The 25,824-nt window shown below is 34.9% G+C and overlaps 1 protein-coding gene across 1 annotated transcript in view; it reads right to left on the reverse strand.

Annotated features, from left to right (window-relative positions):
* Window positions 1-25,824, reverse strand: part of LOC145277736 (putative E3 ubiquitin-protein ligase HECTD4) — a 286,999-nt gene that overhangs the window by 7,207 nt on the left and 253,968 nt on the right. The window contains exons 58-62 of the mRNA XM_080129447.1: window positions 25,053-25,319; window positions 14,668-14,823; window positions 10,878-11,050; window positions 5,956-6,108; window positions 2,188-2,306 (exon numbers count right to left, since the gene is read on the reverse strand). Of these exons, the coding sequence (XP_079985573.1) occupies window positions 2,188-2,306; window positions 5,956-6,108; window positions 10,878-11,050; window positions 14,668-14,823; window positions 25,053-25,319 (868 nt within the window). The remainder of the gene's footprint in view (window positions 1-2,187; window positions 2,307-5,955; window positions 6,109-10,877; window positions 11,051-14,667; window positions 14,824-25,052; window positions 25,320-25,824) is intronic.

Below are 25,824 nucleotides of genomic sequence, written 5' to 3' on the forward strand. Positions count from 1 at the left end.
TATCCATGGACACATTTCATCATTATATGAATCATCAGCATGGCTAAACCTAATGAGATCCAAAACCCGGACTCTATAGTTTGAAGCCCTACAGCTGAGACAATCCCCATTGTAAATGCCATTTATTTATATCATCATTCACAGACACTAGACCAGTACCCATCTCCAGCTAGGAATTGAACCCACAACCATCTAGTTGACAGTCTGTAGTTCTACTAATCGAGCTACAGGATCGGCGAGAGTAAATGATATCTACAAGGTCTTCATATAAAGATTGACCATCACTTGTAAAATACTCCATTTGTTTATTTACAAAAAAGAGCTTTGCATTACACTCAGTAACAGGAGATACCATTTAACGAAATTGCTCTACCCCAAAATTATATATATATATTATTCATTTTTTCTTATCATTTTGTTCAAGTTGGGGATGGGGAATCCTACTGAATGCCAGACATTCACCTGCTATCTCATATATTCCAATAGAGATTTTTTCAAGATTCTAATAGTCTCTTTAAGTGCAATTGTTTGAATCTCTCTTGCACTTGGTTCACTGGATATATTTGCCAGGTAGTTTTTAAAATTCTTCATCAATTCATCATTTTTTTAAAAATTCTTAAGTCTTCATCAGTCCTGTTGCTCCTATAATTACTGGAATGTGTGTACAGCGTAATTTCCTGAACTAATGAACGGATCATAATGTATTTTGAAATATATATTTTAGGCAACATGGTGAGAGTAATATGGGCACATATTTTTTGTAAATGCTAACACCAACCTGATAGGCCCTGAACTGGCATCTAAGCTTCAGCCTCTGTCACATCGACGAAACGTTGCATCCCTCTGCCTGTTCTACGAGTATTTTAATGGTGAATGCTCTGACGAACTGCAGACACTTGTGCCCCCACGACGTAGACACCCTCGACAGGCAGCTAAATCCCACCCCCATGCAGTAGAGATCCCTAGATGTAAAAAGATCTTTCTACTCCAGTAGTTTCTTCCCCAGAACCGCTAGACTCTGGAATTCCATTCCAGGTCCATGCTTCCCCAACTGTACTGACATGCAGAAGTTCAAATGTAATGTGAACCGACATCTTGCTGCCCAAATCCCTACATAGTGCCCCAGTAGTTGCTGCCCCTGATAGTAGCCCCCTACACCTAAGTGGCAATGTGCTTTGTTTGAGGTGAAAATGTAATTAAAAAAAAAAAAAAAAAAAAAAAAAAAAAAGTTAGGGAGTGTAATTTTTTTTTATATATATTCCTGACAACATAATGAGTGAAATTGCACATTATTTTTTGTAAATGTTTGCACTTAGGTGTGCCCACTCAAGCTCTCACTCACCTTAGAAAAAAAACTTTCAAAACAAATCAGATACAAAAAAATTTAATAGAGAAAATAATTGCTCTTCATTAAATTTTGATATATATTAAGTAACAATTTTAAAAGGATCAATGTTTGCGTGTGTGCTTCAATAATATGCATGTGCTTAGTAAAATCATGAACTACTGAATTTATCACTATGAATTATAAAAAAATATATATTTTAGGCAACAGGGTGAGTAACATGGGCACATCATTGTTTTTCTAAACTTTACCATTTAGATATATAATGCTACATTTATTGCTGATTCTAATAGTTTTTTTTTTTAAATCTGTTCAGCAAGTAATATTTATTAGGATTCAACTCTTGGCAGATATAGTTACTCCTTTTGGAGATAGAAGGGTTGTTCCAAAAGTAAAGTCGTGTATTTCTTTTCAGCTCACAAAGTTGAAGAGCTACGAAAACAGGCGTGGTACCATTAAAACAAACTTTCATGTTCCAGAATTTATTTTTCTACATAGTCACCACCATTCTCAATGCACTTTTGCCAAGAATTAAAGGAAACATTTCTGCTTCTCATACACATCCATGACAGGAGCTGCTTTCTTAAAGTCTTACACTGTCAATATCTGCGACAGAGTAATGAAACTTCCAGGTCACGAATGCATAAGTTTAGTCATCATAACAATGCATTCAGCAATCCCATCTGATCCATTCGAGTGGAATAAAAAGTAGGAGACATTACTTTTGGAACACCTCTTATATTATAAAAAGTGTTCTCTTTGAATATAAGATTGAAATAAGTAATAAATTCCAATAAAAAAGGTAAGTTGTAAAAAAAAAAAAAAAAAAAAAAGTTACTAACGAAACCAAAACAGATTTGCCATTTGGAATTAATTCTACTTCTTCACCCGTCAAACGGCTGTAAGTGAACTGCGAATAGACATCAGCACATAGCGCTTGCAACTCAGATTCTGTTTCAACCTAAAAAATAAGAGAACATAGCAATTTACCGACGAATGAGTTTTTATATCATTAAAGAAAATATTTAAATAAGAATTTTTTTTTAAGTCCATGTTAATGCTTACAAATTAAAGTATATGTTAATTTTTCATGAAAAATAATTATTAAGGAAAATACTCAAATAAGCATTTCAGTTGGTTCTTCTGTTAAAGTTAATACTTGAATTCAACCTAATTAAAAAAATAAAAATACAGGAAAAAATGTTACGATGTACAGAGTGGAACAATAAAATTGTCACCCTAGAAAAGACAATATGATTCCATTTCCGTTTGATGAAAACCGGTTTTCTTTTTTGTTGCAGACCATCTAATAGTTGGCCAGTTGCGTACGAATCCCAAGAGCATCCTATCATGTGTGAAAGTGATACAATATTCAATGAGCGAGATCAGAGATGCACCACTGTACAACTCATACTCTCTATCAATCCAAGTTATGACAACAGGATAATTGCCAGCACCCTCAAAATGCATCGCTGGATTGCAACAAATAACAGGGACGTGCCCAGGGTAATGAAAAAGTTTCCAGCCACAGTTATGGTCTTTGGTGTGGTTTCAAGTGAGGGCCACATAATGCCATCTTACATCTTTGAAGTCGGCTTGAAAGTCAACACAAAAGTGTACCTGAGTGTGCTGTAGAGTATGGTGATCCCCTGGTGCAACCAGGTGGACGCTGGCAGATCCAGGGTGTGATAGCAGGATTCAGCACTTGCCCACAAGTCCAAAGAGACCCACACTTGGCTTCAGAAAAAGTACTACGACTTTGTACGGTTCTTTCACTGCCACCCCCTCCTCCCCCAACCTGGACTACCAGCATGCCCTCCCACAACACCAAAGCCAGCCTGATCATTGCCATCTACCAAGCTCCGGCTGGCGGTTGTGGAAAAGGCATGCTCCCAATTTCAGACCCGTATCAAGACAATAATTGAGGCTGAAGGTGGCTACATTGAATAGATGTCAACTCTACTACACAACCAAGTTACCTGAATTGATTTTTCCACTAGAAGTTTGAAAATAAAGTTGTAGTTTTGTTTTCTTTAGGGTGACACTTTCATCTTTCGACCCTGTATGTACCTGTCACGCAACGAAGGAACAAGTAAAATATTATATAGATTGTTATGACGGTTTGTCTGACAGAGCGTGTCGATAAGATAAGGTATAGGAAATAAGAAAAAAAAAAGTATGCAAAACAATAATTTAACACAGAATCATGCGTCTTTAGATTTATTATTCCTTTTGGTCGTATTCCACATAACATTCCTCCATACTTCTTTTTGGTTCTTATTCAGAATCCAACCTAATAAAAAAAAAAAAAATACAGAAAAAATATTTATGATGTACCTACCTATCACGGAACAAAGATGTCATATTCCAAAAATCATTGATCAAGCAGTAGTTTTTATTCCTAACTAGCGGGGGTACCCGGCGTTGCCCGAGTGTTTGTTTCCGGGACGGGGGGGGGGGAGTTTTAAAAAATGTTATGGTAGGTAAGTAGGAAGGATCAAACCCGGAGTCATGAGTAAAAGTAGGAAAATAAAGTGTGAAAAAAAAAAACAAAAAAAAAACATCTGCAACGTTAACAGTTCGGCCACCAAGAAAAGTCCATTCCAGTTGTTTAGGAAAAAAAAAAAAAAAAAAAAAAAAACGACTACGGTAGGTCGGCGCGAACGTGAAAATATAATGTGAATTGTCTAGCAGGCTAACCACTACGCCACAGAGCACTGCAGCTTAGTTTAGTGATTTTAAATAACTTCACATGAAAGAACTACGAAGCCAAACCGGTGTTCTCTTCTCAACTGTTCCTTGTGAACGATCCCCAAACGGTGTTAAGTGGTGGCAGGGGGAGGAGGAATTTATTAGAGAGAAAATATTTTACCACTTCCATTGATCTTAACCGATTTTGGCCGTGACTTCTCAGCAGAAAAAGTATAGAAATCTAAAATTATCGAGGAATTTGAGAAATAATAAGCCTATAACACACCTCAGATATTGTTCTGCCGTTTGTGCATATTATATTTGCATGAAATATCTTGATTTTTAATCCTATTAAGGTCAAAATCCTACGGGAAAAAATGAGTTCATTTTATTTATATAGAAGACTAAGAAAATTAAATTTTTTGAGTATCTGAGAAGTCACCGTCTTGCAATTATAAAAACGTCAAGAATCAAAAGGGAGATAACTTGGCAATAAACCATAGCTACTAGATTTATGTTTTAATATTGACGAATTCACATTAATCACTTAAAAATGATTTTCTTTATAAAAATAAAACTACTTGATCAATATACATGCTTTTTTGGAATATGATATTTGTTTTGTGACGGGTACGTACATCATAAATATTTCTGTGTTTTTTTAATTAGGTTGAATTATAAATAAGAACTCTTCATTTATTTTACCCATTTACAGTCACCTCTCTTTCCTAACATTCCACCAAGTTTCTTTCAATAATCATCTTTGATGAGTACAGCTATGACAAGAGAATATTCTTTTCATTATTTTGACTCTTGAGTATATATCAGTTAATATCTTTTATGTTCTTAGATAAAGTGATGTGGTTCTCGATTTATTAACTGTGTCGGATATATATTTGAGAGTCAAAACAACGATGAGAATATTCTCTTGTCATAGCCCTATTAATGAGACATTCAACAATCTATATACTATGAACCTCAACTCTCCATCTCACTCTAACATGCTCCTTTACTTTATCAACCAGCTTTTTGGGTTTTTCGTGTCACAATCACTTCCACCTAGTTCTATATCTTACCCAACTCTGTTCAATAAGTTTTGATGGTTAATCTTTTAATTAAACAAAAAAAATATCAAGTTTATGAATTTCTCAGACAAGGTTTGATAATTCGGATTATTCGGACGACTGTTCTCATTTCGAGCGTTATTTGCACTCGTATATTACAACTTTCCTGTGTTATTTTAACCTTACTTTTAGAATACCATTCAAGACAAGAACAGTTAAATTGAGGACATTGCCAAGGCTGCTGCAAAAAAAGTAGGCTCCCTCTACCGTGCTAGAAAATTACTTACACCACAGAGTATCCTATATTTGTACAAATCACAATTCGCCCATACATGGAATATTGTTGTCATATCTGAGCTGGTTCATCTACTACTAGTTTCTCACCCTTAGGACGGAAAAAAAGAGTCTCAAATCTAATAGCTCCCACACTATTGGCTAAACTCCAACATGCCGCAATATCACATTCCTGTGTCTGTTTTACAGAGAACTTTTATAGAATGTGCTCTGATGAACTCCTAGCACTTGTGTCGCCTTGACAAATACTCCTAACAGAACAAGCAGCAAAATCCTACTCCTTCACTGTTGAGGACCCTTGCTCTTGAAGCCTTCTGCTCTAATAGTTTCTTCCCTCAGACTGTTATACTTTTGAATTCCCTCCTTGTACTGACCTGCAGAAGTTTAAATGCAATATGAACAGACATTTGGCTGTTCAACTCCCCACAGTCCCCAATTAGATAAGATTCCAAATACTAGCCCCTTACGTTCACGTCTCAATATCCATTGTTTAGTGGTGAAAAAGAAATCAATATTTAAGATTAAAAAATATCAAAATGATAATATTGCAAAAAGACTCACCATTTCAATTTTCTTAATATAATTATACGTTAAAATATCAGCTTCTTGTAAATCCATAACGCGGTCCAAATTTGTTTTCACTAAACATTTCCAGAAAGAACCAAGCAAATCTAATCCAATTGGAATATCTGCCCGGATAGTCACACCTAACAACTGAAAAACAAAAAGAAGACATTATTTTCATAAGAATTTGGCTGTGATATAAACTGATAATGTAAGCCAAACATCCATACAACTCTCTACATCATCTATATATCTATAAAAGTAAGAATGTGTGTGTGTGTGTGTGTGAGGACACTTCTCAACCTATTTACTCAACAAATTTTTGATCTACAGACTTGAAATTTGGTGTATAGGGTATTCAGACACGTGGAAAACTTTTTATTCGGTTTTCATTCGGAAAAAAAAAGGCTGCTAAGAGGTAAAAATTGAAAAATTGGTACTTTGGGGGGGGGTCATCAGATTTTTATCTGTTTGCTGTTTCACAAATGCGCATGAGTGAATCGTTCTCATGACAGATTCCTTATGTTAAGAATAAGTAGGTTTGAAAACACTTTTTAAAGATCGTGCCAAGCTGGCCTAATGGTTATCATACTTGACTCTCTGTCTTTAGATTTTGGTTTAGATCTCAGCTCGAATATTTTTTTACTTACAAGAAATGAACTGTTTAGAAAAAACATAATACTCGCATGCACATGTCTCAGTTTCTGTACGAATTAAAATATTATATTTATGCGTATTTTACGACCTGGCAATGCTGGGTGACCTGCTAATTTAATGAATAAAATATAAAATAATATAAACATTTTAAGGAGTTTACGCAAATCAATATATGTTTCACCATTTCCATGTCATCATCAGAACTCCCAAATGAATCTTGCAGTCAGAAAATAATTAAAATAAAATATTTTCTGACAGATTCCTATGGGAGTCCTGGTTACGATATGGAAATGTTGAAATTTTAATCGATCTGTGTAGACTCCTTACGATGTTTATATAATTTTATTTAATTATAACCTCTACACACATATTGAGCACTTTTGAAAAAAAATTTTTTGTTTTGTTTATGTTAACCATATACTTGAACTTAATAAATTTATATATATATATATATATTCTATGACAAGTATACTGTCACAGAACTAAGATGTCCTTCCAAAAATCATGTAAATTGATCCAGTAGTTTTATTTTTAATTAAGAAAATCAAATTTTATGAGTAGTTGAGAAGTAAACTGTCTTGCACACCATTATTAAAAAACATGTCAACAATCAAAGGGAGATAACTCAACGATAATTCATAACTACTAAATTTATGTTATAATACTGACAAATTCCCATTAATCGTTTAAAAATGATTTTCTTTATGAAAATAAAACTACTGGAGTAGTTTACGTGATTTTTGGAATATGACACTTCTGTTCCATGACTGGTATGTACATCAAATATGTTGGTTGTCCATTGGATCCAATGATGACGTTTTCGTCTTGCATCTCATCTATGAATAAGGAGACGGCTCTGCAGCCTAGAGATACAAAGTCTTGAACAGTGGGGACATCGGAAGTCAGTTGTTATCACTGCTGAGGCTGTTCAGCGGTGCCTCTTTCTCTCACAGCAGTGAGTTTCTGTAATCAAGCCTCTTCAAAATTGGCAGCAGCTCTATGAACTTAGCCTCGCCATTTTAGTCTGTCAATGGCATAACCCTCCAGGTTTTTTGGTTTGATGTAGCATAACTGGGGATTGGCTTTCACCATGTCTTTATACCACAGTTTTGGTCGACCTTGGTTTTGTTTGTCAGTCTAGAGCTCCTCGTATATCAGGCGTCTCAGCATTCAAATCACATGTCCAATCCATTGAAGTTGGGCCTAGATAATGGTGACCTTTGTGCTGGTAGACTTTGGCTGGTCAAGGACCTTCAGATTGATGATGCGGTTCTGACACCGCATTCCCAGGATGGAGCAGAGAGTTTGCATGTGGAAAAGCTCCAGTTTCTTGATATGCCTGTGATACAATGTCCATGTCTCACAACCACAGAGGGAGGGAAGAACTACGGCATTGTAGACCTTCAGTTTTGTAGATAGATGGATGTTGTGTTCATTGAGCACTTGATTGCGGAATCTGCCCAGTGCTTCACTTAGTTTGCAAATTCTAGTGTTAATTTCTCTGTTCAAAGAGCAATCACAGGATATGGTGCCCCCAGATATGTGAAATGTTCTACATTGGCAAGTGGTGTGTCATCAATGGGGATGGTAGGAGGAGGAGAGTGGGAGTATGGTGCAGGCTGGTAGAGCACCCCTGTCTTTCCAAGACTGATTGTCAGGCCAAAGAGCTTGGATGCCTCAGAGAAGCGGTTAACATTTGCAGCAAGTCTCGTTCTGTGTGGGCCACTAGTGCATAGTCATCGGCAAAGAGATGGCGGAGAGTTTGCAGGCTCCTCGTCTTTGCTGTTAGTTGATGCAGGTGAAAAAAGGAGCTGTCCAAGCGGTAACAAATGTAAACTCCCTTCTCCAAATCTTGGACAAAATACAGGTGAAAAATATGTTGAAGAGGATTGGGGCTTTATGCTATTGCTGATCTCAAAAACATTCATCATCTTGCTATTGGAATGGGTCTGGCCAGTCATGCCACCATGAAAGAGCCTGATCATTGGCACAAACTTTGGAGGGTACTCGATGCGCTCAAGAACTGTTCAAAATGCCTTCTTGTTGATGGTGTTGAAAGCTTTGGTCAGGTCAATGAATACTCAGTAAAGGGGATTATTCTGTTCAATGCATTTCTCTTGAAGTTGTCTCACAGCAAATATCATGTCTACAGTGCTTCTGACAGGCCTGAAACCGCACTGTGTCTCAGGAAGGGTCTGTTCAGAGGCTGTGATGAGTCTATTTAGGATGACCCACACAAAGATTTTTCTGACAAGTGAGAGGAGGGAAATGCTCCTGTAGTTCCCACAGTCCAACTTACTTCCCTTGTTCTTATAGAGCATCGCAAAAGTCATCTGGCATCATATCCTCCTCCCAGACAGTGAGCAGGACATTGTGGAAAGCGCCAAGGGCATCAGGGCCTACTGCTATGTAGATCTCAGTAGAGATGCCATCCTTTCCTGATTCTCTGCTTGATGCTATACATACTAGAAAATGTACCTTGCATTGCCCGGTCATAAAATACACATAGATATTATATTTTAATTATTATTAGTTTATAAATTAGAGTCATTTAAATAAAGCTACTCTTGCAAATCCTTCAAGTTGTGATGTATGTTTGGAACGTCACCTGGTATTACTAAGATGATATTCACTTGCTCTAAATTTCTATAAAGACAAAGCGTTTAACCTAACTGATTAAAAAACAAAACAAAAAAACACCTGGAAATTTCATAGTTTAATTAGAATTTTCTATCACGGATTTAAAATTAACATTTTAGTTTTTTGGTTTAAATGAAAAAAAAAAATACAAAAGTGAGAATTTAGAGAGAGAGAGAGGGGAACTTCTGTCATGCTTATTAAGGTTTATATAGAATGATGTGGTTTGTTTATTTACAAACTGTTATCCTCATTTTCATAGTTGTTGTTTGATGATGTTACAGCCAACTATTCCTCTGGCCTTTGCCAGGTGGTTAACCGTGATGGGATAGGAATGCTGAATCTCTTAACTGTATCTGCAGTAATTACTGCCTTATCTCATCGCAGTTAACTACCTGACCAAGACCAAAGGAATATTTGGCAGAAATATTGTGGAACAACAACTATGAAGATAATAGTCTGCAATTAAATAAACAAATATTAAAATTACTCATCTCAAAGGATTCAAATAATAAAATATACCATTTCGTACGGACCTGACGATGGCAGACCAGATAAGAATGAAAAACTGGGATTTATAAGACCATAAATCCAACCATGATCATATTTTACCGCCTGTGGCACAGTGGATAGAGGCATATAATCTTTACGGTTCCAGGTGAGCATTTTCTGAAGATATTGGTTTCAATCCTACCCAAAGCCTGCCGGAGGATTAGTTGTCCAAAAACGTGGTGAGACGATAACTATGGAAGGTAGTAATTACTGAGAATACAGTTAAGAGACTCAGCATGACGAGGATAACAGTCCGCAATTAAATAAACAAATATTCAAATTGCTTATATCAAAGGATTCCAATAATAAAATAATGAAGTGGTTGTCGTTATTATAGATTAATTGGTATTTATGCAAAATAAGAATCATATGATTATGAAAATTTTCCAGGCAATTTACATAGAATGCAGAGTAACAAATAAATATTCAGTCATTTATTAAAATTATTTTAAGTTTAAAAATATAAAAAAACATCTGCCTCCTTTTCATATTGTATTCACTTTAAATTTAGAAATAAGACAAATTTCTCAATGCATGTGGGGGGGAGGGGGGCTTCCAAAAGCAATACCTCCTATTTTTTTTTTATTCCACCTGAATGGATCAGAAGGAATTGCGCATTGCATTGTTATAATAACTGAACTTATCCATTCATGACCTGAAAGTTTCATCTCTCTGTTGCAGATATTAACAGTGTTAAGGAACCCCTGTCATAGACGTGTGTCAAAAGCAGAGATGCGTCATTGAATTCCTGGCAAAAGAGCATAGAGAATGGTGATAACTATGTAGAAAAATAAATTCTGGAGCACATAAAGTTGCTTGTTTTAAGTATACTACTCCTGTCTTCATAGCTCTTTAACTTTTTAGATTTATAAAAAAAAAAAAAAAAAAAAAAAAAAAAAGGGAGTTTTACTTTTGGAACAAGCCTTGCAGTTATCATTTGAAAAAAGAAATTGTTTAATAAACTGTGAAATTTTCAGAAGTAGAACTAGATATTAAAATTATGATGCTTGACCTGCAACTGCAGTAATACTCTATTATTTTTATTGTTTTATGAAGTAAAATAAATATATTACCTGCCCAAGAAATTGCAACAATCTTTCCTCAGAATACGTCATAGGTCCTGGTCTCAAAATACACTTGCCCTTGTTACGATTACCGCTAGAGCTGGCGCATGGTATTAATAAATTTAGTAGAGGACTTGATAGTTCTTTTGCAATCTGACTGAGGAAATGTCGAAATGAACCACCTGGAAATTTGGAAAAAAATTTTTAGAAATGCATTTTATCCAGTAAAACAAGATTTAAAATAAGATTTCAATTTTATCAAAACAAATTTTAAAAAATTTAAAAAACAAAAAACAAAAAAACATTTAAATAATTCAATTTCAAACAAGAAATAATTTTTATTGCAAAACAATTATTGTTTTTATTTTACTAAGCTATTGAGGTTGTCCAGAAGTTTTGTTAAATTGATAATACAATAGGAGAATAGGATGGAGTAAGTGCTAATGTGATTTCAAAAGTTAAAGTCAATGAAGAGAATTTCTTTTATTTTTATTTATTTTTATTTTTTTTTTACACAGTGATCACCACTTATCAAGGCCCGGAAGCCACTCAGGGATAAGGGTTATTGCAAGTACATTACGTTAGTGTGGAGATTTGAGGAAGTGTTTACTTAAGGGGGCGGTTCATTAGGAATTTGTTAACGTTGGACTTGAACACATCCAAGTTGTAGTCCGGTGGGAAGCAGGCAGATGGAACATTACTAACCAGCAGAGCAATTAAAATTATCAACCAATGTCTATCTGGCATGTATAAAAAAAAGTGTGATAATGTGTGGAAATCAAACCTTGCAACAAAAGTTGAGGAGAGAAAAAATATGAGAATGATACGATGGATGTGTAATGTATGCGTTAAAAGGCATGCTTATTTCTAATGACCCCAGAGGAAGATTAAATCTCAAGAGTATAGGTAGATGTGTACAAAACAGGAGACTACACCATCGATGGTATAGTTACATTGATAGAATGTAGGATAGTTCTTGACTTATTACCTGTAGAATAACAGGTTCGGTTCACAGAGGATTTGATTGATTGATTGTTTGATTTATTGGACTATCAACAGCTGCATGGTCATTTAAGGCCATATAAGTGCTTTTTTATGGGAGGGGTTTGTCTTAATAGACTAGATATTCTTTACTTTCCACTATATTGAGGTGAGTTTGGAGGAAGTTTTGTAAACGATTGGGGTTGAAAAAAAACATTTTTTTTATAAGGTAGATTTATATTTTTTCGAATAATTTAGAATTTTTTTTTTCATTTATGTTTTTGAAGAGATCTTTAATGTTAGTGCTGTAATATTTTTGCCATAAGGGAGCTAGATCAATGTAGTTTATTAGAAAATGTTCAACTGTATAGTTTTCTTGGCAAGGTAAGCATTCAGGTAGGGTGTCTCCTTTTAATATGAATGAATGAACGATATTTGTGTGCCCTGTTTTTATTCATGTAATGATCACCTCTTTTTTCCGGTTTAGTTTGGATTTGGGACTCCCTTCTCCAAGTGTGGCTTTGATTTCTTGTAACTTGTTTTTTGTATAAGTTTTCTATTGTTGTTGCCATTTTGTTTTGATGTATAGATTTATGGTTCAGAGGAAGGACAAATAAAACATGATAGCAACTGATAAGCATGGATTGGAGATAAAGAGGGATAAATAAAGACCTGGCCAGAGATTGGTTAAATTAGAAGCCAACTTCTAAAAGTCGTCCACTGCAGTCATTCAATCATGACCATCATGAATTTACAGGTTTCGAGAGCGTTCATTCGTAGATTCTCATATAAAACAGTCAAATTCAAGATCGACGCATCTTATCACAATTCAGACATATTATCACGTTGTTTTCGATAAACTTCACTCTTTGATGATAAAGGGCTTGATGCCAAAATCTTAGTGTATCAAGCTATTGTTCTTTCAACATTTTTGTATGCAATTAAGACTTGGACAACATACCTCCAGCGTCTTAAAGAACTTGAAAAACTACATCAATGACTTTTATGAAAATTTTTTTTTAATTAATTGGCAAGATCATCAAACCAACATCAGTATCCTGAAAGAGTCTAGTTTCTCTAGATTGGAACCTTTAATTATTAAAAATCCAATACATGCCAATATGTAAAATGAACGTTAAACTGAATATGATGATGATTTAAAATGTTATTTACCATGCCATTTTAATTTTCTCTTCCAAAATTTTCCAGTGATAATTATTTTAAATGATCAAGGAAATATTGCTATAACTGTGCAAATATTATGGATCCTGGGTGAAGTTAACCGACGTTGCTGATGGATCCTCATGATTTATTATTGCTAATAAGGGAAACAGGCAATGCTCTAAGAAGAAAAAAATCACTAGCAATGACCAGCAACCAGAGGAACAATCTTGGAGACATCCTGAGAGTGAAAGTAGTGTTTTAGTACCTCTGAAAACCCATTGTGAAAATTGTGTTGCCACATGGACTTAGGGTCTGCATGTTTTTGTGCAGCTTGGAGCTAAATCTGACGATATATGTGTGATTCTAGCGAATGCCTGAATACATTTAAAGGGTCCAACACTAGACAATGCTACATTTGTGATCCTGCAGTTGGGGATCACATTTAACTTAAATCCACTGTGACTGAACAATAGTCTTTGGGACGGGGAGTGGGTTACACCACAACCAAAATTTAATCCAAATGATTGCATGTTTTAATTTTTCTTTGAGTGATAACATAAATGAATTAATAAAAATAGTCTTATATTGTTTTTTTTTTATGACAAGCTGGATTGGATAACACGTAGGTGACATTTTTTTAGATTAAAATTCAAAACTACCGATATTTATTAATTTCTTCGAAAGTAAGAGATCATCAATGGCTACCAAAAATACTTAATCACTAAAAATCATAAAATTTGATTTTCTTAAATAAAACAAAACAAATACTTGATCAATTAATGATTTTTGGAATATAACATCTTCATTCAATGATGAGTACATATACCATAAAGATTTTTCTGTATTTATTTATTTATTATTTTTTTTTTAATAAGTGCAATTCTAAGTGTGCACCAAATTATTTTCAGATAATATTTAAAAGCCACAAATTTTTTTGTGATATTCAATATACAATGACACTGAATAATTAATTGAACCTCAATCTACCTCTTTTTCCAGATTGTATATTATTAACCCTCATAATCTTCTGGTTGCATATTTTTGCTAATGAAGGAAACAAAAAGTATGGAGTTCTATTCTTGAAGACTTTCATGTGACAGACACACTTGTTAAGGTAATTTTAGTAAATAATGTTTGATGTACTTGCATATGTTTCATTCTTTAAAACAATGGAGAAAAAGGTAAAAATTTTAAATTTAAATAGTTGGCAGACATTTAATATTTTTCAATATTTGAAAAAAAAAAAAAAAAAAATTTTGAAAAACAATGGTCCCTATTCTATATTTCTGTTGTATTTGAAATTTGATCGCATTTGGGATTCAAGTAAAAATCATTACATTCTTCCAGAATAGAGAAAAATAGCTTATCTGCTTCTGTTTCAGAAGTCCAGATTGTATAAAAAATGTTTGCAAAAGTAAGATGCGATTTTAACTGTAGATCATTCAAAAGTATGAATTTTCATTCAATACTTTAATGAAATAAATTTCTACCAGATAAAACTGATAATAAAAATTATGTTTAACATTTTTTAAATAAAATTTATCGATATTTAAATGTAATTTAAAGCTGAATATAAATGATTATAAGAGAAAAAATACAAGATAAAAATTAAAAAAAAAAAATGTACAAATAGAAATAAAAACAAAAAACATACTTGTGCCATGAACCTCCTCCCCAACAAGTCTAACATTGAAGGAAAAAGTTGGATCCCCTCCACTGGCAAGCCGCACACACAGTTGACTGGACGGTATGCTTGATAATTGGCAGAATGCTTGACAATATGTAGTTTTTATGCTCTCTTTTCTTTCAGCTATTAAAGTTAATAGAATATTGAATAAAAAAAAATGTCTTTAGTCTTTAAAAAAATTATGGTCATTTCACGAAAAAGAAAAAGACATACAAAAATTCCAATGACAACAACAACAAAAAATTTGCATTTTATAAATGTAGATATTTCATGGAAAAATTTACAAAAGAAATGTAGAATTTCTTTAAAGAAAAAATAAATAAACAAAACTCAAAGGCTCTTTAAGTCTCCATCACTATTTGACAACATCTCATCCCTCCAATATTTTCTTTTATTATTTTTCTGCTTACTCTATTTCCCAACCATATCAGCTACTTCCAGCTAGGATCAAAGCATGGTATCTGTTCTCTCCTGCTAGATGAGAATCCTGGGGAAATTTTTATAGATAACTTAACCTTAAGGGGTCTAGATGGTTAGTCTATAGACGACTTGTGACTCTTAGAGTACTGTGACATTTTGGTACTGACTTTTTAGATATTGCGGCATTCTTTAAGTTAGTATCTATCACATTAACATATGTAACAAATAGAACAGCATATCCAGGTATACCCTAAAATAGAGTAGTGTTGCCACATCTGGGCAGGAACTGCTTGGCACTCCCTATCCAGCCTTGATAGAGAACAGACTTCGAAACCTAATAGGTAATGTCCTTTTCTCTTCCTTGCAACCTCTTTCTCACTGAAGAGACATTGCAAGCCTGTCTCTGCTCTATCATTGTTTTCATGGTAGGTGCTCAACTGAACTCCGATCTATGGTTCCCCCTTGGTAAACTTTCACAAAAAACACTCGATTAGCTACAACCACTATAAGCAATTTCTCCACTCTCTCCGTGTCTAAATCTAAATGCAAGTTCCATGAACAAAGCTTCTTTCCTAGAAATGCTCGCCTATGGAACACTGTTCAGCTGTCTTGCTTCCTGGTTGAATACAACATGATAGCCTTCAAATCCAATGTAAACAAGTTCTTGTTGAGCCATCTCCATAAATAATCAAATTTTACCCAATTTACACCATTAATGATTACAACACTACCACCTTACATTTATTAACCCTTATCCTCGAGTGGCCTTCGGGTCTTGATAAGTGGTGACTACCAAGTAAAAATGATCTTTGTGGTAGACCAGATGACATCTCTATAAGTGAAGAATTTTAGAATAGTGATTTCTTCTTTTGACTGAGAACAATGGATTTCAATCAGTTAAAAAGACCTTCCTTCAGAATCATTAAAGCGAGCTTTGCCATAAGCTTTTTGTGTAGCGCCGAATTAAAAGCCTTAGCTACATAAAGATAAAGGCCATTGTAGTGGACTGGTGGATATATTATACATCCACCAGTTGTACAAGATGATTTGAATTGGGAAAGGAAAAATGAATTGCTTTGAGGAAGGAACGAACAACGCGTTTACTTGAATTAAATGAAAGAAAAGGGTACAACACATGTTCATGTCCGCGTTCATCTCTCACTGTTTACTGGTGAGAAGGAAAGTCTATTGTCATAGAGAGAGAGAGAAAGAAAGTCAATCCAGTTTGGTGTGCGTCTCTTGCTGTTAGCTGGTGAGGAGGAAAGTCTATTATAGTATAGAGAGAGAATGAGAAAAAGTCAATCCAGTTTGGTGTGCGTCTCTTGCTGTTAGCTGGTGAGGAGGAAAGTCTATTATAGTATAGAAAGAGAATGAGAAAAAGTCAATCCAGGCCATGGAGAGAGAAAGCATATAAAGTGTACATACTGTCTGTTAGCTCGTGCCCCATACATAGTCGCAGGGGATGTGACGGGCTCGAGAGCTAAGTCGAAAAGGCTGGAAACAGCTTGTCTCTTGCTTTTATAGTCGTTTCCAGTAGTCTTTTGTGCATGAGTGGATTTCCTTTGAAAGGGGAAGTGACATCGTCCATGTGTGCGTTCGTTGCGTGTGTGTGTATAGACGTAAATGTGAGTGTATGTACGCGAACGTGAATATATGTGTGTGTGTGGACGTGGGCGCATATGTTTGTGTGCGCGTATCTATATGACAAGTAATATCCACCGACAAGTTGTTATTAGTGATCTGAGTGAAGTTCCCAAGAAACTTTTTTTTTTTTTTTTTTTTTTTTTTTTTTTACAAAGACATCACCACATTATCAAGGCCCAGAGGCCACTCAAGGATAAGGGTTAAAGAGTGTACAGTAGAAGTTGGTCAATATAGTAATCATTAGTAATGAAAATTTGGTAAATTTAATAACTTATATGGAACGGCTCATCAAGAACTTATTTATTTTAGGCTTGAACAAAACCATATTATAGTCAGCCGGAAAGCAGGAAAACGGAAGACAATTCCACAGGCGTGCAGTTCTAAGAAAGAAGCTTTGTTCATGGAATCTACGTTTAGGTTTAGGCACAGATAAAGAGTGGGGGAAATTATTGATAGTGTTTACAGCTAGACGAGTGTTTCTTGTGAAAGTTTGGCGAGGGGGGACCATAGATTGAAGCTCAGTTGAACACTTTCCATGAAAATAACGATACATTAGAGACAAACTCGCAACATCTCTTCTGTGAGATAGAGGTTGCAAGGAGGAGAAAAGGACATCTCCTACGAGGCTACGAAGTCTATTTTGAACTCTATCAAGGCAGGACAAGTCCTTTCTAGCAGCTCCTGCCCAGATGTGGCAACAGTATTCCATCCTTGGACGTACCTGGCTCTTATATAGATAGAGAATAGCATCAGCAGTGAGATATCTACTGGATCGATAGAAAGATCCCACCATTTTTCCAGCGGCCTTGGCAACAGATTTGATATACGTGTTCCATTTAAGATCAGGAGTAATGGTCAAGCCCAGAAGCTTGTCAAAACTTGAGGCCTCCTGAAGACGAGAGCCATTCATTTCAATTGATGACAAATGTGGATTAGAATGTTGATGATGTAAAGAGAGAAGCTTGGTTTTAGATGCATTAAAAGTAACCAGCCACTCCTTTCCCCATTGTACTATGTGCTCAAGATCAGAGGAGAGAGAATTGGAGAGAACATGCTCGTTTACTGTCTTAGATGTGGTACCATAAATGGTAGTGTCGTCAGCATAAATGTCTACAAATGATGTAAGGATATGATTTGGAAGATCATTAATGTAGATCAGGAAAAGAGTTGGGCCCAGGATGGATCCCTGAGGGACACCGGCATTAATACTGTGAGCTTCTGATTTTTGCCCCTCAACTACTACTCTTATAAACCTATCAGAAAGAAATGATTTAATAATTGAGAAGACTTTTCCAGCTATACCATATCTAGCGATCTTATGAAGTAAACCTTTATGCCATACCCTATCAAAGGCTTTAGATATGTCAAGAGCAATTGCCCTAGAAAGATTGCCACCGTCGAGAGATTTGCTAATCCTATGCGATATAACTGTAAGGACATCTGCTGTAGATCTAGCAGAACGGAAACCATATTGAGTGTCACTAAGAAGGTTATTTTTGTTGAGATGGTTGATTACTTCTGTATTTAATACAGATTCTAGCAACTTACTCATGACGCACAGGAGACTTATTGGCCTGTACTGAGAGGGGGATGAGCGATCACCTGAGTTCTTAAATACAGGGCATACTGATGAGATTTTCCAGGGAGATGGGAAACTATTCTCCTTAAGACAACGTTTAAACAGTTTTGTAAGTATGGGCGCTAGTTCAGGTTGAAGTTTTTTGAGTACTATAATTGGAATACCATCAGGGCCAGTTGCTTTACTGGAATCAAGGTTTTTGATTAGCTTGGCAACATCACGTACAGATATACGTATATCACATAGCGTGTTTTCTGATACAAGAGGAAATATTGGGGGTTGGCGGTCTTGGTCGCAAAGGGTAGAATTAGCTGCAAAGTTCTTGACAAAGAGTTTGGCTTTGTCTGATGCTGACGAGATTACCTCAGGTCCATTGATAATAGTTGGGATGGAGCACACGTTTCTGTTCAGGATTCTGTTTGCTATTTGCCAAAACTGGTGGGAACCAAGCCGCTGCTCAGCTACTTTGGACTTAACAGATTGAGCATACAACTCTCTTGCGTTCCTTATTACTTTCTTACAATGGTTGCTGGCAGTCCTGAAAACGGCTTTAGTTTCCATACATCTATTACGTTTGAAGCAGTGGAAAAAGTGATTTCTGTGCGCAATGGCAGCAGCACATTCTGGAGAGAACCATGGCTGGCTGTTAGGTTTTTGCTGAAACTTTTTAGAGGGTATGAAATGGTCAATACCTACAATTAACCATTCAGTTAGGTCTAATACTATAGAGGACACATCCTTTTTAAACATGGAATGCAGAGGTAGATCAGATATAAATGTACGGAAGCTATCCCAGTCAGCCTTAGTGTATCGATATACTGTACGATGAAGAGGTACGTCTGGGGACTTATTACATTTCATTTTTATCTTAATTGATACAACAGAGTGGTCGGAAGATCCAAGAGGCGACAGAACAGAAACTGAACATAGTTCAGGGCAAGTTGTGAGAAAAAGGTCTAGTAGGCTCGCATACTGGCCGTCATTATCGGGCACACGGGTAGGTTCCTGAACAATCTGAGTGAGGTCATAGGCAATGGAGAAATCATGACAGAACCTCCCCTCATCATCGGTCTTGTTTGAGTGGGTCAACCATTCGACGTTGTGAACATTGAAGTCTCCACATACGTGAATGTTAGCTGAAGGATAAGTAGAAAGGACTTGGTCAATTTTCTCAGATATGCTTTGAAAGATAGTAACTCCGCTGTTGTGGGGGCGATAGAGAGTAAATATAAATGCAGTAGTGTGAGCTAAAGCAACCCGGAAGCACATATAGGGTAAGTTAGGATCTTCCCTGGAGATGTCCCTCCCACATGGAAAGCTATCTTTAATATAGGCACATATTCCATGCCCATGGCGATCTTGGGGGTCAGATTTAGAAGTTAAGTTAGAGTATCCTGTAATTGCAAACTCATCTAGGGAAATAGCCTGTCCAATGCCAGTTTCACTTAAAAATAAAAGGTCTGGTTTAGTCTCCTGTAATTGGGTTTCAACCTCTGGAAGGTTAGAACGTAGACCCCTGATGTTGGAGAAGGAGACATGGTAGTAGGGGTCTACGTTGGAAGTTGGAGAACCGGGTTTAATCGTGTATTTTTTCTTGAAACTTGTCATGATGAAATTTTGGAATTTGTGGACTAGGTCGACAGATTTACTTAGAGCAGGACAGAGAGGGGAAACTAAGAGAGAAAAAGAAACGAAGAATTTTTTTTTTTTGTACCACATGATAAGGTAAAGCCGTAACAATTACCCACTAGTATGGCATCGAGAGGCCCCACCAGAAGCTACTGCATGGTCCAGATTCCATTCACCAAATGGCAATACAGCAGCCCCAGTACTTTGAACCTGCTGATAGGACAGCCTCCTTAGTGGTTAATCCAAGGTTCGGGTCCCTGACTATCAGGCGGATAACGTCAGCCCAGACAAAACGTTTACCTCCAGCACCCTTACTAGTGACATGGCTACAAGGATAGACATAGAAACAGAAAATTTCCACCAACTCTGCCAACTGTTCGCGCAAAAATACTGCCAACCTAGAAAACAGCTTTTTCTTCTCCCTTTGTCAGAAAAATCACTCATTTAAAAAATGAGGACTGAGGGACAAATAAGAAGAAGCGAGAGTAACAGGAGCTGCCGATAACGCATCCACAATGCGTTTTCTACTCTCCATTAAAAAAAAAACAAAACAAAAAAAACTATTAAGTATTGTACTTAATAAAAGTCCAACGGACGTGTTTAAGGGAAAGTATGGTGATAGATTCCCCTCTCACGAACTAAAAATGAGTACAATTAGGTAATCTATTTTTGCAATCAACTCGGTAGATAAATAAACATTTATGGACGAGGAAAAAAAAAAAAAAAAAAAAAAAAAAAAAAAAAAAAAAGCTAGCATTTAATACAACAGAAATACATAAGTTAAATACTGAAATAAAATGTAGTTATTAATATTTGAATCTTAAAATAAAAAGTGCGAATTAGTAGAGAAAATCACTTATCACAACAACGCATTCCGTCTCCAATCTAGTGAAGAATTTAACTTTTAATAGCGTTCAGAAGATTTTTTTTTTTTTTAAATTAACCGTTAAGAGAAAGCGTGATTTTATTCTGAACGTTAACTAATCACGTTTTAAGCAACTTATGATATAAAACAAAATCGGATGGGGGGGGGTTCTTCCGAAGTTAGTTGGTGACATTATAAGTAATTGCGAGATAAGATGCGAGCCAGAAATTAGGGGTGGGGGACTGAAAATGATAATATAATGGATTGATTATACAATATTTAAGATCAACTTGGTAGATAAACATTTATGGACGAAAAAAAAAAAAAAAAAAGCTAGCATTTAATACAACAGAAATACATAAGTTAAATACTGAAATAAAATGTAGTTATTAATATTTGAATCTTAAAATAAAAAGTGCGAATTAGTAGAGAAAATCACTTATCACAACAACGCATTCCGTCTCCAATCTAGTGAAGAATTTAACTTTTAATAGCGTTCAGAAGATTTTTTTTTTTTTTAAATTAACCGTTAAGAGAAAGCGTGATTTTATTCTGAACGTTAACTAATCACGTTTTAAGCAACTTATGATATAAAACAAAATCGGATGGGGGGGGGTTCTTCCGAAGTTAGTTGGTGACATTATAAGTAATTGCGAGATAAGATGCGAGCCAGAAATTAGGGGTGGGGGACTGAAAATGATAATATAATGGATTGATTATACAATATTTAAGATCAACTTGGTAGATAAACATTTATGGACGAAAAAAAAAAAAAAAAAAAAAAAAAAAAAGCTAGCATTTAATACAACAGAAATACATAAGTTAAATACTGAAATAAAATGTAGTTATTAATATTTGAATCTTAAAATAAAAAGTGCGAATTAGTAGAGAAAATCACTTATCACAACAACGCATTCCGTCTCCAATCTAGTGAAGAATTTAACTTTTAATAGCGTTCAGAAGATTTTTTTTTTTTTTAAATTAACCGTTAAGAGAAAGCGTGATTTTATTCTGAACGTTAACTAATCACGTTTTAAGCAACTTATGATATAAAACAAAATCGGATGGGGGGGGGGTTCTTCCGAAGTTAGTTGGTGACATTATAAGTAATTGCGAGATAAGATGCGAGCCAGAAATTAGGGGTGGGGGACTGAAAATGATAATATAATGGATTGATTATACAATATTTAAGATCAACTTGGTAGATAAACATTTATGGACGAAAAAAAAAAAAAAAAAAAAAAAAAAAAAAGCTAGCATTTAATACAACAGAAATACATAAGTTAAATACTGAAATAAAATGTAGTTATTAATATTTGAATCTTAAAATAAAAAGTGCGAATTAGTAGAGAAAATCACTTATCACAACAACGCATTCCGTCTCCAATCTAGTGAAGAATTTAACTTTTAATAGCGTTCAGAAGATTTTTTTTTTTTTTAAATTAACCGTTAAGAGAAAGCGTGATTTTATTCTGAACGTTAACTAATCACGTTTTAAGCAACTTATGATATAAAACAAAATCGGATGGGGGGGGAGTTCTTCCGAAGTTAGTTGGTGACATTATAAGTAATTGCGAGATAAGATGCGAGCCAGAAATTAGGGGTGGGGGACTGAAAATGATAATATAATGGATTGATTATACAATATTTAAGATCAACTTGGTAGATAAACATTTATGGACGAAAAAAAAAAAAAAAAAAAAAAAAAAAAAAAGCTAGCATTTAATACAACAGAAATACATAAGTTAAATACTGAAATAAAATGTAGTTATTAATATTTGAATCTTAAAATAAAAAGTGCGAATTAGTAGAGAAAATCACTTATCACAACAACGCATTCCGTCTCCAATCTAGTGAAGAATTTAACTTTTAATAGCGTTCAGAAGATTTTTTTTTTGTTTTTAAATTAACCGTTAAGAGAAAGCGTGATTTTATTCTGAACTTTAACTAATCACGTTTTAAGCAACTTATGATATAAAACAAAATCGGATGGGGGGGGGGGTTCTTCCGAAGTTAGTTGGTGACATTATAAGTAATTGCGAGATAAGATGCGAGCCAGAAATTAGGGGTGGGGGACTGAAAATGATAATATAATGGATTGATTATACAATATTTAAGATCAACTTGGTAGATAAACATTTATGGACGAAAAAAAAAGAAAAAAAAAAAAAAAAAGCTAGCATTTAATACAACAGAAATACATAAGTTAAATACTGAAATAAAATGTAGTTATTAATATTTGAATCTTAAAATAAAAAGTGCGAATTAGTAGAGAAAATCACTTATCACAACAACGCATTCCGTCTCCAATCTAGTGAAGAATTTAACTTTTAATAGCGTTCAGAAGATTTTTTTTTTTTTTAAATTAACCGTTAAGAGAAAGCGTGATTTTATTCTGAACTTTAACTAATCACGTTTTAAGCAACTTATGATATAAAACAAAATCGGATGGGGGGGGGGTTCTTCCGAAGTTAGTTGGTGACATTATAAGTAATTGCGAGATAAGATGCGAGCCAGAAATTAGGGGTGGGGGACTGAAAATGATAATATAATGGATTGATTATACAATATTTAAGATCAACTTGGTAGATAAACATTTATGGACGAAAAAAAAAAAAAAAAAAAAAAAAAAAAGCTAGCATTTAATACAACAGAAATACATAAGTTAAATACTGAAATAAAATGTAGTTATTAATATTTGAATCTTAAAATAAAAAGTGCGAATTAGTAGAGAAAATCACTTATCACAACAACGCATTCCGTCTCCAATCTAGTGAAGAATTTAACTTTTAATAGCGTTCAGAAGATTTTTTTTTTTTTTAAATTAACCGTTAAGAGAAAGCGTGATTTTATTCTGAACGTTAACTAATCACGTTTTAAGCAACTTATGATATAAAACAAAATCGGATGGGGGGGGGGGGGTTCTTCCGAAGTTAGTTGGTGACATTATAAGTAATTGCGAGATAAGATGCGAGCCAGAAATTAGGGGTGGGGGACTGAAAATGATAATATAATGGATTGATTATACAATATTTAAGATCAACTTGGTAGATAAACATTTATGGACGAAAAAAAAAAAAAACTCTGCAAACTGATCATAACTAGCGTTATGGATAAAAACAAGTGAAGCATGCATGGTTCCCCGTGAGTGCTCAGTGAATGAGGCATAAAAAAAATGACCAAGTTCAGCATTTGCCCCATCCCCCCCCACACACACACATTAAGCCCCAAAAGTTCTCAGGGGATGTTAAATTCTGGTAAAAATGAACAAACGGTGCAGTTTTAGGCCTTAACATATTTAAATTTTAGTTCAGCACCATGCAAAACTGCTAAATAGACATACACAGAAAATTTTAGACAAATATGGTAAAATAGTCCCAAAAATGGAGTGTTTTTTATTAGCCCTAAAAGAGCCCCTGGAGCATACCCAGGAGTTATCATGAAGTACAGACAAACAAAATTATATAGAAATCAGTTAGTTACAACTTTTCAGAAAGTTTTATAATAATCCAAGGCATCAATTTTTTTTTAATAAGCACAAATGTAGTCATTTTAACCCGAAAAGCGCCCCTAGGAGTTTTCTTGGAAAAGCCGTTCTGTTATCTTTTTTACTCATATCATGTTTAATGTTTGTGCAAAATTTTTAAAAATTCCAAGGCGTAGTTATTGAGAAAAGTACGGACAGACGAATGGACAAGGGTGAATTTACAGGTTCATCCACCTTTTGTCGGGGGACCAATAAATTGCTTATCCTCGAGGGGGCCTTCGGGCCTTGATAAGTGGTGATTACCAAGTAAATGTGATCTCTGTGATAGACCAGATGACATCTCTATAAGTGAAGAATTCTAAATAGTTATTTCTTCTTTTGGCCGAGAACAGGGGGGGGGGGGCAACCAGAGTTTTCCCAAAAAATCCGTTTCAAAAAATTCCAAGGTGTAATTATAAAGAAAAGTGCGAACAGATGAATGGACAAGGGTGAATTTACAGGTCCACCCTCGTTTTGTCAGAGACCAATAAATTGCTTCTAGAATATCTTTTTGAAATAGCTACATCAATGTATGTAATTTCATCATTACAAGCTTTAAAAACAAAATAGAAAATTTGAAAATAAAATAATAATACAATAGATTATACGTAATTTCATGCATCGAATTATGTAAATGAAATAAAAAAATAAAAAAAATGTAAAAAGTATGAAGCAATAAAGAAAAATACCTCCGACAATTTCCAACGGATCCAACGTAATTTCCGGTGCCGCCTGATCCGGTTTTCTTTTTGCCGTTGCATTTAGGATTCGATTGATGAGATTCACTTTGGAATCGTAAAACATGAGTCCGCGTGCATTGGCCATAAGCGATGCTGTACTGCAACTGAAGGTCTCCATTGGTTGAAGGTTAATCAAAGGGATGAAGAACGTTTCCAACGTGTTATTTAAGAATTGCAGCAGAGCAAACCGTAACCGGATACTTTCGATTGGCATACCTAATTGACAAAATAAAATACAACTTTCTAAGTTAGCAAAAAAACAGGTTTGTACTTTAAGAGGGCAAAATAAAATGCAGGGTCATGTTTAGTGCATGTGTGAGAGTTGGGGTATGGTAGGTGACCCATTATCTTTGCGAGATTTGAGACCAGTTAATAACATTTTTTCGTTACATGGTTTTCAATCTTCTCATCGAATTATTCATCATTCATATGGCAATCACATTAACTATTAACCTTGTGGCTTTTGGTCTTGCTATGTAGTTACTCATTAGCAATTTACAGAATATCATAACCGACAAAAGTGCAATATAGCTATAATAAACAAATACATGAATATAGTAATTATAATTGAAGACATCTTGACTTTTTTTAATTAACATTTGGCATCATTCACCCAGCATGGGTTGAGTTAACTTCTCCCATAGATCACAGAATGTTCTGAATTTACGTAGACAATGCACAATGATCTGCAGTGGCCATGATAGTTATGGACAACCAGTCC

The sequence above is a fragment of the Euprymna scolopes genome, chromosome 1 (genome assembly GCF_053919585.1).
Source record: "Euprymna scolopes isolate OS-2025 chromosome 1, ASM5391958v1, whole genome shotgun sequence".
NCBI lineage: Eukaryota > Metazoa > Mollusca > Cephalopoda > Sepiida > Sepiolidae > Euprymna > Euprymna scolopes.